We start from the raw sequence: 14146 nt of genomic DNA on the forward strand, positions 1-14146 counted from the left end.
TCAGCTGTTGGAAATGTGGTTGACAGCCACAAGACCAGAAATAAACCTCTAGTGATTCTTTACTTTAACATTTAAAAGACATGAAAACTTCTGCTTATAAAATTGACCCCATACAGAATGGAACAGCTCAACTAATAGCTGTTTATTATTATTTTTTAAAATAATGGTCCTAAATTTAAAAATAAAATCAAGTACTTCCTTTTATGATTTTCACATTATAAAACTGCACCATTCAAAATCTGTGGCCAGGGAATCCCCTTTGCTGTAAGACAGTTTCTTTTAATAGTCATCGAGTGTGTTTTCCAGGAAAACATTCCTAACATCCAGTATGGAAGCCAGCTCCAAAATGTGCTTTTGGAGGTGAGGGTTCTCCACCGTTTCATCTCTTGGCAGCTGAGGATAAGATTCAGGATAATTTCGAGTCTCCTGCTAGATGACAGTGAAAACAAAGAGAATCAGACACTCATCTTTTCACACCTTCTAGGAAGAAAACAGCAAAAGGCCAATTGTGCCCTAATGTACTCAGTATGGCACGGTGACAGAAAACAGTCTACAATTTTCAGTTTTCTCTTTCCATTGACTCAGAGATGGTCACAGTGGCAATAAAAATGCCTGTCCATCTCAGATAGTTATTGGTATGTTCACTAAGGCTTTGCAAAAAAAAAAAAAAGAGACAAAAAAATATTCACCTGTACTTACCTACTAGGCTGGAGTTCATTTCTTGAAATTACAGACATGTAAGCATCTCCAGTGGGAGATTCATCTCATCCTAAAACAAATATCTAAGACACTGGGGGCAAATCTCTTCCCACTAACACAGACCTGCTTCTCCTCCCTGGTATCAGAGCAGCCCAGGTAGCTGACTTAGGCTTGGAGAGCTGCTGGACGTCTGCAGTTCCACAACTGAATACTGCACCTTTCAATGCTCCAGTCCCATTCTTCCCTGCAGTATTTAAAATGGAGCAGGCAGTTTATATGCCAACATTCATATAAAATGGTGTAGATCCCGAGCAGACTTCTCTGTTGGCACAGCTTTAACCAACAGGGAGGCAAAATACCATCTTCCTATTTAGTGTATTCATTTACACTTCAAGGACCTTTCAAAACCCATTCACATGAATACATCCCAGAAATAATGACCCACTCCTCCCCTCTTCCTCTTATATTCTTGTTCTATACCTTTTTGGTTGTATAGAAATAATATTCTTATGTTATCAGGAGGAATTTTTCTAGCAGACAAGGTTGTCCAGAATGACATAATTGAACTGGAGTGTGCCTGCTGTGTTACATGCAGGACTGAGGCTCTTGTAAGCCAAAGGCTTTGTGCCTTTGGAGACACACGAAGGCACAGCCTCAGTGTAAGCTGCTGGAACAGCATGTGAGCATCAGTCACCTTCCTGAGGTCACCCAGACCTGCTCAGCCCTTGGACCCTCCCACTTGAGCTAGGGCAGCTCTACAGGCCCTGGTCTGGAGTTCCCACAAAGGCACAGACATCCCTGCATACCCGGAAGATTTTGTGCATCCTCATAGTAGCTGAACAGAAGATAAATCTCGTGAGAAGCAAGCGAAGAAATTCATCCCCAAAAAACTGAAGAAATGACTGGTCTGTACAAAAGGCAAAGAAAGCTCAGTTAAGAAAGGCTCAAAGTCCCCCAAAAGGCTCAGCTGTGCCTGGCCAGGCCATACCTATGGATCGGGAGTGGGTCAGCAGCTGGGCAATGTCCCGGTTGATTTTTCTGAGGTAATCCTGACACTTCTCCCATAATCCTCGGCGCATGCTTGATAATCCAGAGACAAACAGGAATGCCATTAACGGATTGTTCAGAAAGAGTGTGAAGAGGCTACCCCGCTGAGACTGATCTAAAAGGAAAAATAAATCAATAGACAAAAGGATACATTTGGCACATGAAACAGAAACGCTGTCCCTGCCACACAACGAAGTCGCTCACCCGCTAAATTCCATCACAGAGGAGCTACTCCTGTGTGTTAGTTACACCTTCTCTCATGCAGACCTGATCAATGACTGGCAATAAAGGCTTGCTGGAGACGTGCATTAACACCAAGACACCTTAACTGACGCTGCTCCCTTTTTGGGAGCAATAAAGCTGCCCATAGTTGTAATAACCACCATCACACCCCAGGCTGGGCTGGCCACTTCCTCAGTCTCCGTGTAGGAGAGCTCCCAGCTCTTGTTGGAGCCATCTGTAGAAATGTCATCAGCATTGGAACAAATTATTTACCACATACAATAGCTAAACTTTATCATACTACTTCAGGCATTGGTAACCTGATTTAGGGGTTACACAGCAGTGAAAAGCTTTTTCCTGAGGAATCTGTTTGGGATAGATACAGGATGCAACTGCAGCTTGTTGGGAAATGCAATACTGCACATACCTTGTAATGCTTTTGGATATGCTGTTGGAGAAAGCAAGCACACCAATGGTTGTCCAAATAAGTTTGTGAAATTCTGTAACAGATAAGAGTTTTGAAGTATTGATGGTCACTTAGCTTGCCTTGAATATTCAGCAAGTCAAGGGTACAAATCACATTAATGGCAGAAGATACTAATGCCCCTCACACAGCTGAGCATTGGCAACGAGTCTCACAAGTTCACTTACTCAGAAATCACTGCACAGAAGGAATATAGCCAACTACATTTTAAAGGAATTACAATTCTCTCATTTCATTGCTACTGATGGCAGACACTAATTTCATGGAAATATGGCTTTCAGTAGTAACACATTACTTGAAAATAAAAAAACATGTTCTGCAGTAAAAGTGAAAGTAATTTGGTTTAGCATCTTCCCTCAACACCAACTGAACTGCCCAGTCAAAAATATTTTTTTCCCCTTTTCTTTCTAGCAGGAGGAGCTATGTCTGATGAAACATGAGAGCCCAGAGAAAAGTTTTAAAGTTTCCTTTAAAGCAAGTATGTCACAACCTTAACATCTGCTGTACTGAGCCCTCATTTTACAAAACTCATTTCATGCCCCTTTCACCAGCACCTTAAATGTTGCCAAAGTGTCCAATTGCACAAGAATTTCTCCAAAACCTGAAACACCACCATTGTCCACTTTCACCAATATTTACCTGATAATGTTCCTACTGTATATCTCTCTGGTGGTAAACAATTAACACAAAGGGAAAAAAGCCAAAAATCATGCAGACAACTTCATCAGCTATCACCAGAACAGCTTTTTTAAAACTGAATGCTTGCAAAGCTATAGAAAATGTGATTATGTCTGCATCCTTTCAGAGCACAGACTTAAACCTCACCTCCCGAGCATACAAATGCCACAAATCTGAATATTGGGTTCTTAAAACTGCCGTTTACAGGTGTAAGACATACAACACCACAAGTATTTGCTTGTGTAGAATCCTCAAAAGTTTTTTTTTTTTAATTCCTTCTGGCCTCTGCATAATTCAAATGAACTTTCCCTTCCAGGCAGTATATTTCCATTATATTAGTATTACCAAATTAATTTGATCTAAATCTGCTAAATACTAGAGACAGAAATCTAGTCTAATCAAAATAAAACATTTCCCATCTCTGACAAGAGTGCTGAGTAGTACTAAAATCCCTTCTAGTTCATTAGGAGCCCAGGGAAGACTGATAATGCTGGATACTAAGGTTTGGTCTCTAGGGAAGAAACAAAGACAATTCCCTTGCACACAGTAACAACAGGCAGCCCAGGAACTGGTGAAAAAAAACATTTCAAACTCCAGGAGTCACACAGACACTGCTGGTTTGAACTGTACATACACTGGCAAGTTTTTACCTTCTCCAGTAACTCCTATGCTCAGTACCATGAGCAGATTGACATTTCATTAATTCCGTCGTGTGTCACTCGGTTACAGACCAAAGCAGCCACACCACCAGTGAGAACAGCCCTGCAGTCCAACAGCCAAGAGCACCCCTGGGTCATTTGTGTGTCTCTGGCTGAGAGCACTTCTGGACCCTATCCCAGCAGAGGTTAAGCCAGGAAAATCTGCCCTGCAATCCAGATGTTGACAAGAGGTCTGGATATGGAATGCCCTACCTATCAGTGCATGGACAACTCCAAAAACAAAACCTCATTCTGTTTCAAAATTGACTGTTTTTTTACTTCAGTGTTCAAGTTTTCCAACAGAAATATTGCTGATTTTTATAATGCATGTCATGTACATCTCCTTCCAAGAGAGAACTGCCTATCATCTCCAAAAGAAGTCACTTCACATTTAAGCTTTGCTAAGCTAAGTATTTATACCACATCACTGACAAAGGCCTTGCATTCTCACTGGCTGGAGGTTTTGGTTTGGTTTGGTTTGAAGACTTTGCATTTTACCATGATCCTAGACAACCACAGCTACAGGAAGATATTGATTTAAAAATATTATTTCATCCACATATGCAGTGGTAACCTTCAAGAACACACAGACAGCTATATTTAAATGGAAGTGTTAAAAAAAAATTCACGGCTTTCAGTAGATATGCTCGGTTTGCAGTTATCTTCCACTTTCAGCTAAATATACAGGGAGGAAGCTGTTCAAGTGCCGCTGATTTGACAAACTGGCAAGTCACTTCCTGGCAGGACTTACTTTCAGTCATCACCATTTAAGTCCTCCGGAGGGAGGGAGAGGACGGGGATGCGTGCAGGAGAGCAGGAGCGGGCTGCAGAAAAATATGTGTGAGCAGTTGCTGTTGCTGCCGGTACTGCTGGCAGTGACATTTAAATGTCAGAATAGCTCCTGTCCTATCAGGAAGGATCAGAGCAGACACATGGAAAAAAGTCAGAATTGACTTAAATTCCTCAGAGGGTCGCACAGAACCTCTTCGCTTATGCCAACACTTGAGCCTCCAGACACCTCCCAGCCCGCCAGGGGACAGTCACAGGACAGCTCTGTCAGGGCACTCTGGGGACAAGGACCCCAGCACCACCACAGGCAGGAGTATACAAGGGCTGGAAGTACTGACTTTAAGAGCTCTGCCATGAACCTTCAGTGGAAAACAAAACAAGACACCTAAACCAGCCCCTCACACATTCAGTGGCAAGAGATGGGGAAGGTGAATGTCACTTCAGAAATGCTAAACATACTTCTTTTTAGGTTCTTTGCAGTTTTGCCCACACTGTTCTGATCTGGGTCAGTGCTCCTAGCAGCCACTTCCATAATCCTGTCCTGAAATACTTCCAAAGCTCACATTTCTGTACTCCTACACAGACAGAGCTGGATGCTTTCCACCAGCTGTGCTGAGCAGACCAGTGGGTTTCACACCCCTGTCAGCTCACTGCAGAACAAGGAAAAGAAACTCAATGGAGGTTACAGAGCTACTTACTGTGTGCCCACAAAATCTAAAGAAAACCTAATTATCAAATTTAAATGTAATACAGAAATCAAATTCTACTGTAAACACTTGACATTATTCTCACAAGACCTACAAATCTACATGTGGAAATCCATTGCCCCAAACAGGTCCTTTTCTCTAAGCTTTACACAGAACCTCAGTCTGTCCAGAGCTGGAATCCCTTGCTCTCCTACAGAGCTGATTCCCTTGACATCTTTTAACAATCCTATTAGAGAGGAAGGTAGTACAAAAACCAAAACCAAACCAAAAACAAGCCATACCTTTTTCCCCTGAAGGAAACCAATCCCCCTGATGGAATGAACCTCAGGAAAGAGCCTACGGAAATAAATCCCTTCTCAGAAGACAAGACAAGTGAATAATTCCAATTGTGTTTCCCTCCATTTAAATGGGGAAGGGAATTTAAGAAAAAGCAGATTTGCTCTGAAACCAGTGCAGTGAACTCAAATAAAGTGGTGTTTAAAAAGCCCTCTGAGATACATTACACTACAACAAACCAAAGACCCAACAGAGAGGCCAGATCATTATCTGGCTGTCAGGCAGCAGTTCCCTGGCTCAGCACAGAACTATCCTGAATCACACACTGACCACTGCTTTAGTACCTCTGCTTGGCCAACACATGCCTTCAAAACAAAACCAACAGCACAGCCTGTGGACACTGAACAAGGCACAAGTTCCTCTGGCCACTAGACGTCCCTGTTCCTCCTCCAAAACGCAGCTGTGGATGGATGTTCCCTTCCCTCACTGCACATAATGGAGCTATAAAAAGGAACACAGAAGAAGTGACACTTTCCCCAGATATAGCACATTCTTATTACCCCATTCATGAATGAAACACATGTGTAATGCTCTCCAGATTCAACTCGCCACCATGAGTGCAATGCCTACTTCTGTATTACCCAAACTGCAGATCCCCAGACGTGATGTGGCATGGAGCAATTCTACTGTAAGTTCAGAGCACCCCAGGAAGGAGGCTCAGTGTCCAAGCAAACACAACTCTACAGTAACACTGGATGCTAATTTGAGGCTTGTTACTTCCTTGATTCAGACACTTTTCAGACACAGACACCCCATGTTTTATAAGATCAGGCTCAATGCTTTGACTCCTTTCTGTTGCTTAAAAGCAACTGAATGTTGGGTGACTGGAAAAAAGAAAAGCATATTAGTTATCTCCCTCCCCCATACACACACACACACACACCGAGATTTGTCTTTGGTATAAAACAAAAGTAAACCTCCCACCAGACCTTGGAAATCTTGAACCTTTTTTCCCTCCAGGAGGATTTATTACTTTCCAATGAGCGGCTGTTCATGTGCTTCTCCTTCTTGTTCCTATTCATAGGGTCAGATCCTGACTAGCATGCACAACCTCAAAAGAAAAGAAAGACTGAATACAAACTGTTTAAAAAAATAGCCTGTTAAAAGTGTAACTAACTAGGGGTTGGCACTGTATCCTACCACACGACAAACTGCCTCCAAGGGCCTTACCTTGTAGGCAACGCTGTTGGAAGAATCCACGATGATGAACAGGGGCTTTCTGGTGAAAGGGTAGAGATCTCCAGGGTGAAGGCTGCAAAGAGAAAGGGACACCTTACTGCACCACAACTGCTGCACAGCTCTGACACTGCACAAGCGTCTCAGCCACACAGTTGCCCACAGCCAGATAAAAAGCAGAATGATTCCCCATGACCCAGTACCCAGATTCATCCTCAGAGAACAACTGCACTAGTGCCTGTATTTGTCTACAATACAGGCTGTGGGACTTATTAGTTCAGGAGATTTTTAACTTCTTGAGAGGTCATCCACCACTGATCTGAAGTTTGCCAGTAATTATGAATTTATATTAACTAACTTCCATAAGTAAGGCTGAAATGTTTAAACAATCCTTTAAAGCTGCACATTCATTTCTAATTGTTTAAGCCAAGCTCCATTATGATGTCCTGCACCAAGGAGTTTGAGCTCCAGAGGCGGTGATGCATTTTTCTCTACTAAAGACAAACTCCTGTGAATGTGCAGGTGTGCACCACAGCACTCACCAGTGCATCTCCTTGTAGGACTGGTTGCGCTTGTGGATGGCGTCCCCATTGATGATGTCCCGGTTACTGTTGGTCAGCACACCCCCAAAATCGTACGGACCTTCACGAGGGAAAAGGAAGCTAAAATCAGCAGGGGCAACTCACCCCTGCTAGTACATTTAGTGATTACATGAAAGGGAGAAAGCAACAAGAAATCCCAGAAAACTAAGGGAATCTGAACTACTGCAGTTGTAAGGAGGGGAAAGAGGAATGTGAAGACTTCACTAACTGCATATTCCTTTTTTATGCTTTTTTAGAAATTCCAGCATCTATCCAATAGAAGCAAGGAATGCAACTTCATAACTTTTAATTTAATTATTCACTATTTATCCACAAACATTAATGCAAATGACCCAAATATTGTCTCTTGTTACACTATAGAGAAAAAAGATTAAAACCCATTAAATGTCTGATACAGGAAAAGCAATACCTTTGTAAAGTTACTGCATGAATTTTCATATTCCAGATTCAGAATTTAATCAAAAAACAAGGCTAAATGAATCAAAAAGACTAGAAATACTACTGTCATTTGCAGTTCTAACACTGCAAAGGAGAGAAGCGAGAACTCAGAGAATGACAAAGGGACAAAACAGCTTTAACCAGATTTCAAATCTGCAGCAAAGGTTTGTATTTCAAGATTTCAAAGTCAGAATTCACAATTTTCACATACACACAATCCTGGACATGTGTTCCACTGTAAGCTGAATATAAATTTGCAAAACTGAGCTACCCCCTGAATGAATGGAGAGCAAAGACAAAAGCAATGGCTATAAAAAAATATCAAATCCTACAAGATACCAAGAAATATTTCTGCCATTGGTATGGGTATGAAATGTCACTAACTTCAGTAAAATAAAGTATTAGAGTTTCCTCATTCTGTCATACATTTGCAGACTTGGCTGACCCACATTTGGCCACCAAATGCAATTTTTTCAGGTTTGGATACAAGGCACCTTTCCATTTTAGGGAAGCTTTGGGGATACAAAATCAGGAACAGAACAAACATTAATTTAGCACTGTTACAAACACCTCACATGGTCTGCCAAACACACGGCTTGCAGGCAATACACAGTGCAACTTGCAGCTGCTCTCCCTTTTAATAAGGCAGAAGTGTGTGCAGACCACAGTGCCTTATTAAAAGAATGCAGTTGTGATGGATTCACTGAGGGAAAGCTGCACTCTGGCTGTGCAGCTCCTCAGGTGGCTGAGCCCACGTGCCTCTGCCACAAGGTCTTAAGCTGAAACAATACATGCAGAGCGGGGGATACACCACAGGCTTCAGAGAACACACTTCAGTTAGGACCTATCACCAAGCTGCAGAAGTAAAATGTTAAAAGCATTTAAAAAAAAAAAATCACTGCCACCATCCAAAGCTGACAGGGATTTTTTTTTCTTTTAACATTTTGAGAGCTCTATAAATCATGCACTGGGGAGGACAAAGCATGCATCTTTATAAAGGAATGCAAGTCTCAAACAGATGAGGTTTTTACAATATTTAGGATGTTAAAAAGTTATTTTGATTTTTTTCTTGAATTATATAAACAGATTTTTGGACTGTGTTTACTTCAGCCAACCAGTTTTCAGCTTTTACATTGCAGCTGCATCCAAATATTCTGCTAGATTGAAAAGAACAGGAGGGTGAGGTAAGGGGAATTGTCAAAAATCATGAGAAGGGCTTGAATTGTCAGGTTAATGAGCGTGCAAATAGACCAGTCCCTGCAGCTGCTTGAGTCCTTTCACCACCCATGTCCTGGCCACACGTTCTCCTGGTGCTGGGCATTGGAAAGAATCAGAGTGCCACTGAGCCATTTTATGAACTTTGTGCTGATGCATCAACTGAGCCATGTGGTCTTCAAAATTGGGAGGCTTTTAGTATTTCAGATGCATCAAAAACTGGATGTGTCCTTTGAAAAGTTCTCAGGTTAATGCACACTAATCAAAACACAAAGATTAAATTACTGTTTGTGGAAAATAAAGGCTATCTTACTAAGTAGACAGGAGAATCGAATTGACTTGTCTTTTTAAAGGAGCTTTGTGACATCTTTCTTGGTCACTTGTCCTGGAACATAAAGAGAATTCAAGCCCTGTTCATGACAGGGAGCATTCCTTTATTGTACCTTCACTATCCGAACGACCTGATGGGAACACGCCCGTGGCAGACAGGTAAATCAGCAGCACGCTGTTGGCAGGCAGCTCCTGGAACACAAACAAGGGGACCAGTGGCAAGGGAAGAAAGGTACAAGTTTATTTTAACACTGAATCATCACTTTCACAAACACATTGTCATTATAATTGTGCTACTCCTGCTTCTGGCTCCCCTCCACTCTGCTCTTGGTGCATGGATTTGCCCTGCCCCACTACTTACAGCCCTTCCAACAGACCAAAAGTGTCACCTCATTAAAAGTCTCTAACTTTCCTCCACACAAACCTCTAGGCTGATATCAGAGCTCCAAGCAGCACTGAGAAAGCATCTGCTTCCACACAGAGTCTTTTACTATTTCTCCAGATCTGAGGCTCTCCAGGATATGGAACCCAAAAGCTTCCAAGATCCACACAGACCCCAACTCCCAGACAATTCACAAAGGAAGCTTTGTTTACAGTTTGAATGGGATAGAGGACTGGAGATTCTTTAGCTATACAGTGCTCGAGAGCAACAACCTCCTGATGCACTTCCCTGATTTTCGTTTGTGCTTTGCATGCTAGGAAATGAAAGAATACTCTTAAGATTTTTCTATTCTCCAGATCAGTGGAATCCACATTTCATTCAGTCTCACAAGCAGTCCTGGGTATTTTTTTATTACAAATAAATTCACTGATTTCACAAACCTTAAATGACGCTGCTAAAAATGTATATAGCTGGCTGAAAGTTGGTTTATAAAGTAGGTATTTGTGGGGGTTTTCCCGCCTGGCTGGCTTCTCTGTTGACTCCTGTTAAAAGAAAGAAACAAAATACTACTCAAAAAACCCCAACAACCAGATATTATCAAAGCAGTTTCATAACCCTCTAAATCCTGTTTATTAGAATGCTCATCTCCAACACACTACCCACACAAATGGTCTGCATCTCATCATTCTGCATTTCCCACTACACAATAAAGCAAGATGCACAGCACTCAAACCAGAACTTTATATTACCCCTCACTGAAAATTGTGAACTAAATCTTTCTTATTCTCTCAAGTATCACCCAAGAAGTTAGTGACAAAATTCACACTTCATCTCAATTAAATAAATTAAAAATCTTTATATTTTCTTTTGGCCCCAGATAGAACACTTGATGCTTTCTCTGAAGGGAACATTAACTTTCAGATGATTTAGTAACCTGATGAGTCCATGGATTTGAGCTACTCTTCACTAATTTCTAGTCAAGGTTACACCACCTTTACTAACCTGCTCTGCACAGTGATAATACTGAAGGAGTGCACTACTTAAACCAATCAATCAAACAAAAAACCCAGTTAAGATGTGTTGCCAGGTTTGTTACTGAAGTGGAACTCACCTGCATTCCAGGTTTGTTCATTTGTGATGCCAAGTTCATGGGTTCCCTCTCCAGGGCTTGCAGCATTCGGAACATGTCGATTGTTAATTCACTGAACTTGACCTGCAAGAGAGTCACACAGTTTATTCTGCCTGATACACATTAAACAGAATTTCTCTGGAATAAACCAGCTAAGAGACTACACTGCACACCAGAGAGACTATTCTCTCTCAGGGATCTGTCAGTGTCATCTTTGAATCTCTAAAGAGCTGTGACTGACTTCTAGAAGAGCTCACAGAAGACAAAGTCTATTTGTTACCGATCTACCAGGCCAAGTCACTGCACTGCAGACCCCTGCTTCCAAATTACAGGCTTCTCTGGGATGTGTACAACTCAGGTGCCGAAATGGCTATGTACTATGAATTCAGAAAAAAAATCTGACAAAGACAGATGAAGTGTAGTTTGAATACAAATCCCTTACCTGAAAAGAGCTCAGAGAGAAGTAATGAAATTTGTACAACTACACTATCATTATCATCTGAAAACAGGACGTAGAATGTCTTTTGAAAACCTCTTCCTGTTGCCACTGAAGTTGCAGCAAGTTGGAGTGAGTCATATGAAAGCTTAAGTCAAGCTTTTTCTAGAGGTCTCTTAGAGGTCTCCCATGCTTGCATGTTGTTACAAATAAACCAGTATATGAAAATCAATTGTATCTACTCAATTGACATGTTGAATATAAACAATAAGAGGTCTGTACCACAGGTCTCATATCTAACATTTCATTTTTAGCTCTTATTTCTGAGAACCCTCTTCCTCTTGCTACTACTGCAACCATCACAATAAAAATATTTCAATGTTCTCCTCTGTTGGAAATCTCTGTTGTATGATCAGAAGGGATGTCATGGGGGGGACTCCAAAGATGCAAACCCAGGTGCCCAGAATTTCCTTTACCTGGTTGTTGCAGTTCCCAATAATGAGCGCATCTGCAAGAGCAAGCTGTCCCACTATCATCCCCTGCTCCAGCAACGGAGCTCCTGTCTCAGAAAGCCTGTTAGAGGTGATTACAATGGTGTTGTCATCATTTAAAACCATGACAGGGTCTGCCTAAAAAAAGCAACCAGAATAAATCAAGAATTCAGGAAAGCATACAGATTTGCAGTCAGAGAGAAGTCCACAGATCTTGGCGCTTACAATAAACATTTCACAAATGAGGCAGATTTTTTAAATTACTTTTCCATACATGTATCTATATATTTGTATGCAGGCTACAGGGTAAAGCCTTCCCAGCTGGAAAAGCAAAGTCCTTAGGGACTGCAAGAAATACATGTGACAAGCACAAGGTACAGCAGAGAGAAAAGCACACTGCCTCCAATGACATGGACTCTGCTTCAGCTTCACTATGCCTGAGGAGTCAAATGTCATCAACAACCTTACAAATTCATGCGGAATAAACTAAATATTCCTACATTCATAATAATTTTAGCTTGCCTATTTTAGCTTCCTTCCCTTGTAGAAATGAATAGCAAAGGAGGAGAGTGAATGATAATGCTGCCACCGATTCTGGCAATATTTAAATATTCCTGTGAACGCGTGTCAGTGATTCATGAGACCAGGATCCTGTCCCTGCACTGGCACACCTGCTTCCCTCACAGATGTGGTGATACAGGAACACTTCCATCAATAAGACAGGAAGCTCTGAAACAACTACAGGGGATGGTATTCTCACCTCAATAAATGCTGCCACTTCCTGAAGAACCAGGTTCCACTCCACCTGATCTTCAGTATTGAAACGATGTGTGTAGTCTTCAATTTCATCTGACAGCTCCTGATGCAAACAGTTCAGACAGACACAGTCAGTCCTAAAGCCAGACTTTAACAGGCAGTCAGTAACCTTATATTTGGTGAGCTGTGCTGGCCTTTAAGAATAATAAATAAATAAATTCCTTGAGAACATATGCAGCATACTCCTGACTAACATGCCAGCCAAAACACGCTCTTTCAGCAGACAGAATGCCAATGTTACACTGAGTTCTGGCAATGCAAATTGTCTTTTACGTAGGTCCAAATGCAAAGAATATCTGGATGTAAGCATAATTATCCCACTCACAGCTATGTCACTGCTTATTACCATAAGCTACGGATACCAAGGACTCAAATTTCAGCTTGCAAGTAACTTTAAATACCTTGAGAAAGGGGATGGTGTGGCTGGTTTAGCTGTGCTAAGCTAAGCCTGCAGTTCAAGGGAGCTGTGACACAGACAGCAATGCAACCTACACAAAGCTGTCAAGCCCAGGAACTGCTTGAAGCGCGGTTGTCAGAGAGGCTGGGAAGCATATGCTGTGGGGAGCAGCTTGCTGTTCCTTTGCTGCACTTCCAGGGCATCTCCCTCTCTGGGCTGCAGCTATTGGAATATTTTTACTTGCTGTTCAAACAATGCTACCAAACCACTTGATCTTAAAGTGTCATTATTAAATGTCTGCATCACAGAAGGAAGGTATTCCCTATGTTGGATATGAGATAGACTAAAAAAGCAAGGATCAGCAACCTCCTACCCCTCAGCCCCTTTATCCTGATTTTAGCATACCTTTACAAGGTCCTTTACAACATCCATCTTGTTGAGCAGGAGACAAACCACTATAAACCTTGCATAGTAACGCAGCTTCTTAACCACTAATTCGGGCCTAGACACAACAACAAAAACACCACAGCCAAATTTGAGATCAAAATAGAACAGAGGCAGGTAGCAGGGGTAAGGGAGAGGAGTTTAAGACCAGAGCAGGGCTGAACACTTGCAGATTAAGAGTTCTGACTGAACTCATGTGGTGATGAATAAGCACTTGGCTGCTTGGAGGTTTAGTTAAAATTGAGTATAGGGACATAAAAAATAATTTAAGAAAGCCACAGCCTCCTTACATGCCAGGGGCATGGGAGTCAGATATCATGGCTGGCTCTTCAAACTTTGCTGTACTGCAGTACAAGCTGCTGCTCCCCTGAAAGGCCTGATGAGAATCAAATAGATTCCTCTGCTTCAGCCCAGCTGACCCATCTTCCACCCACAACATCACGAGTCCTGGCACTGATACTGCTCAGGATTTAAAATGACAAAACTTTGGGGCTAATAGCCTTCTATCCAGGACCAGGTAACAGAATATTCTTCCAGTCATACAGCACAGCTCTTATTTATCCTGAATTTTTCAACCGTGGCAGAAGGATTAAAAGAAACTTCCTTCAACAACATGGATTTTATCCTAGT

General features: G+C 41.8%; 1 protein-coding gene across 1 annotated transcript in view; it reads right to left on the reverse strand.

Moving 5' to 3' along the window:
* Window positions 1–127: 127 nt before the first annotated feature.
* SCAI (suppressor of cancer cell invasion) overlaps window positions 128–14146 on the reverse strand; it is a 33018-nt gene continuing 18999 nt past the window's right edge. The window contains exons 8-19 of the mRNA XM_088065937.1: window positions 13478–13574; window positions 12620–12718; window positions 11845–11997; window positions 10915–11016; window positions 10244–10345; window positions 9535–9613; window positions 7379–7478; window positions 6831–6912; window positions 2396–2468; window positions 1688–1861; window positions 1506–1606; window positions 128–429 (exon numbers count right to left, since the gene is read on the reverse strand). Coding sequence (XP_087922063.1) covers window positions 280–429; window positions 1506–1606; window positions 1688–1861; window positions 2396–2468; window positions 6831–6912; window positions 7379–7478; window positions 9535–9613; window positions 10244–10345; window positions 10915–11016; window positions 11845–11997; window positions 12620–12718; window positions 13478–13574 — 1312 coding nt within the window. The 3' untranslated portion in view covers window positions 128–279. The remainder of the gene's footprint in view (window positions 430–1505; window positions 1607–1687; window positions 1862–2395; window positions 2469–6830; window positions 6913–7378; window positions 7479–9534; window positions 9614–10243; window positions 10346–10914; window positions 11017–11844; window positions 11998–12619; window positions 12719–13477; window positions 13575–14146) is intronic.

The sequence above is a fragment of the Pseudopodoces humilis genome, chromosome 22, assembly GCF_049639895.1.
Source record: "Pseudopodoces humilis isolate 2021_Gansu_Grassland_sample_001 chromosome 22, ASM4963989v1, whole genome shotgun sequence".
Classification (NCBI taxonomy): domain Eukaryota; kingdom Metazoa; phylum Chordata; class Aves; order Passeriformes; family Paridae; genus Pseudopodoces; species Pseudopodoces humilis.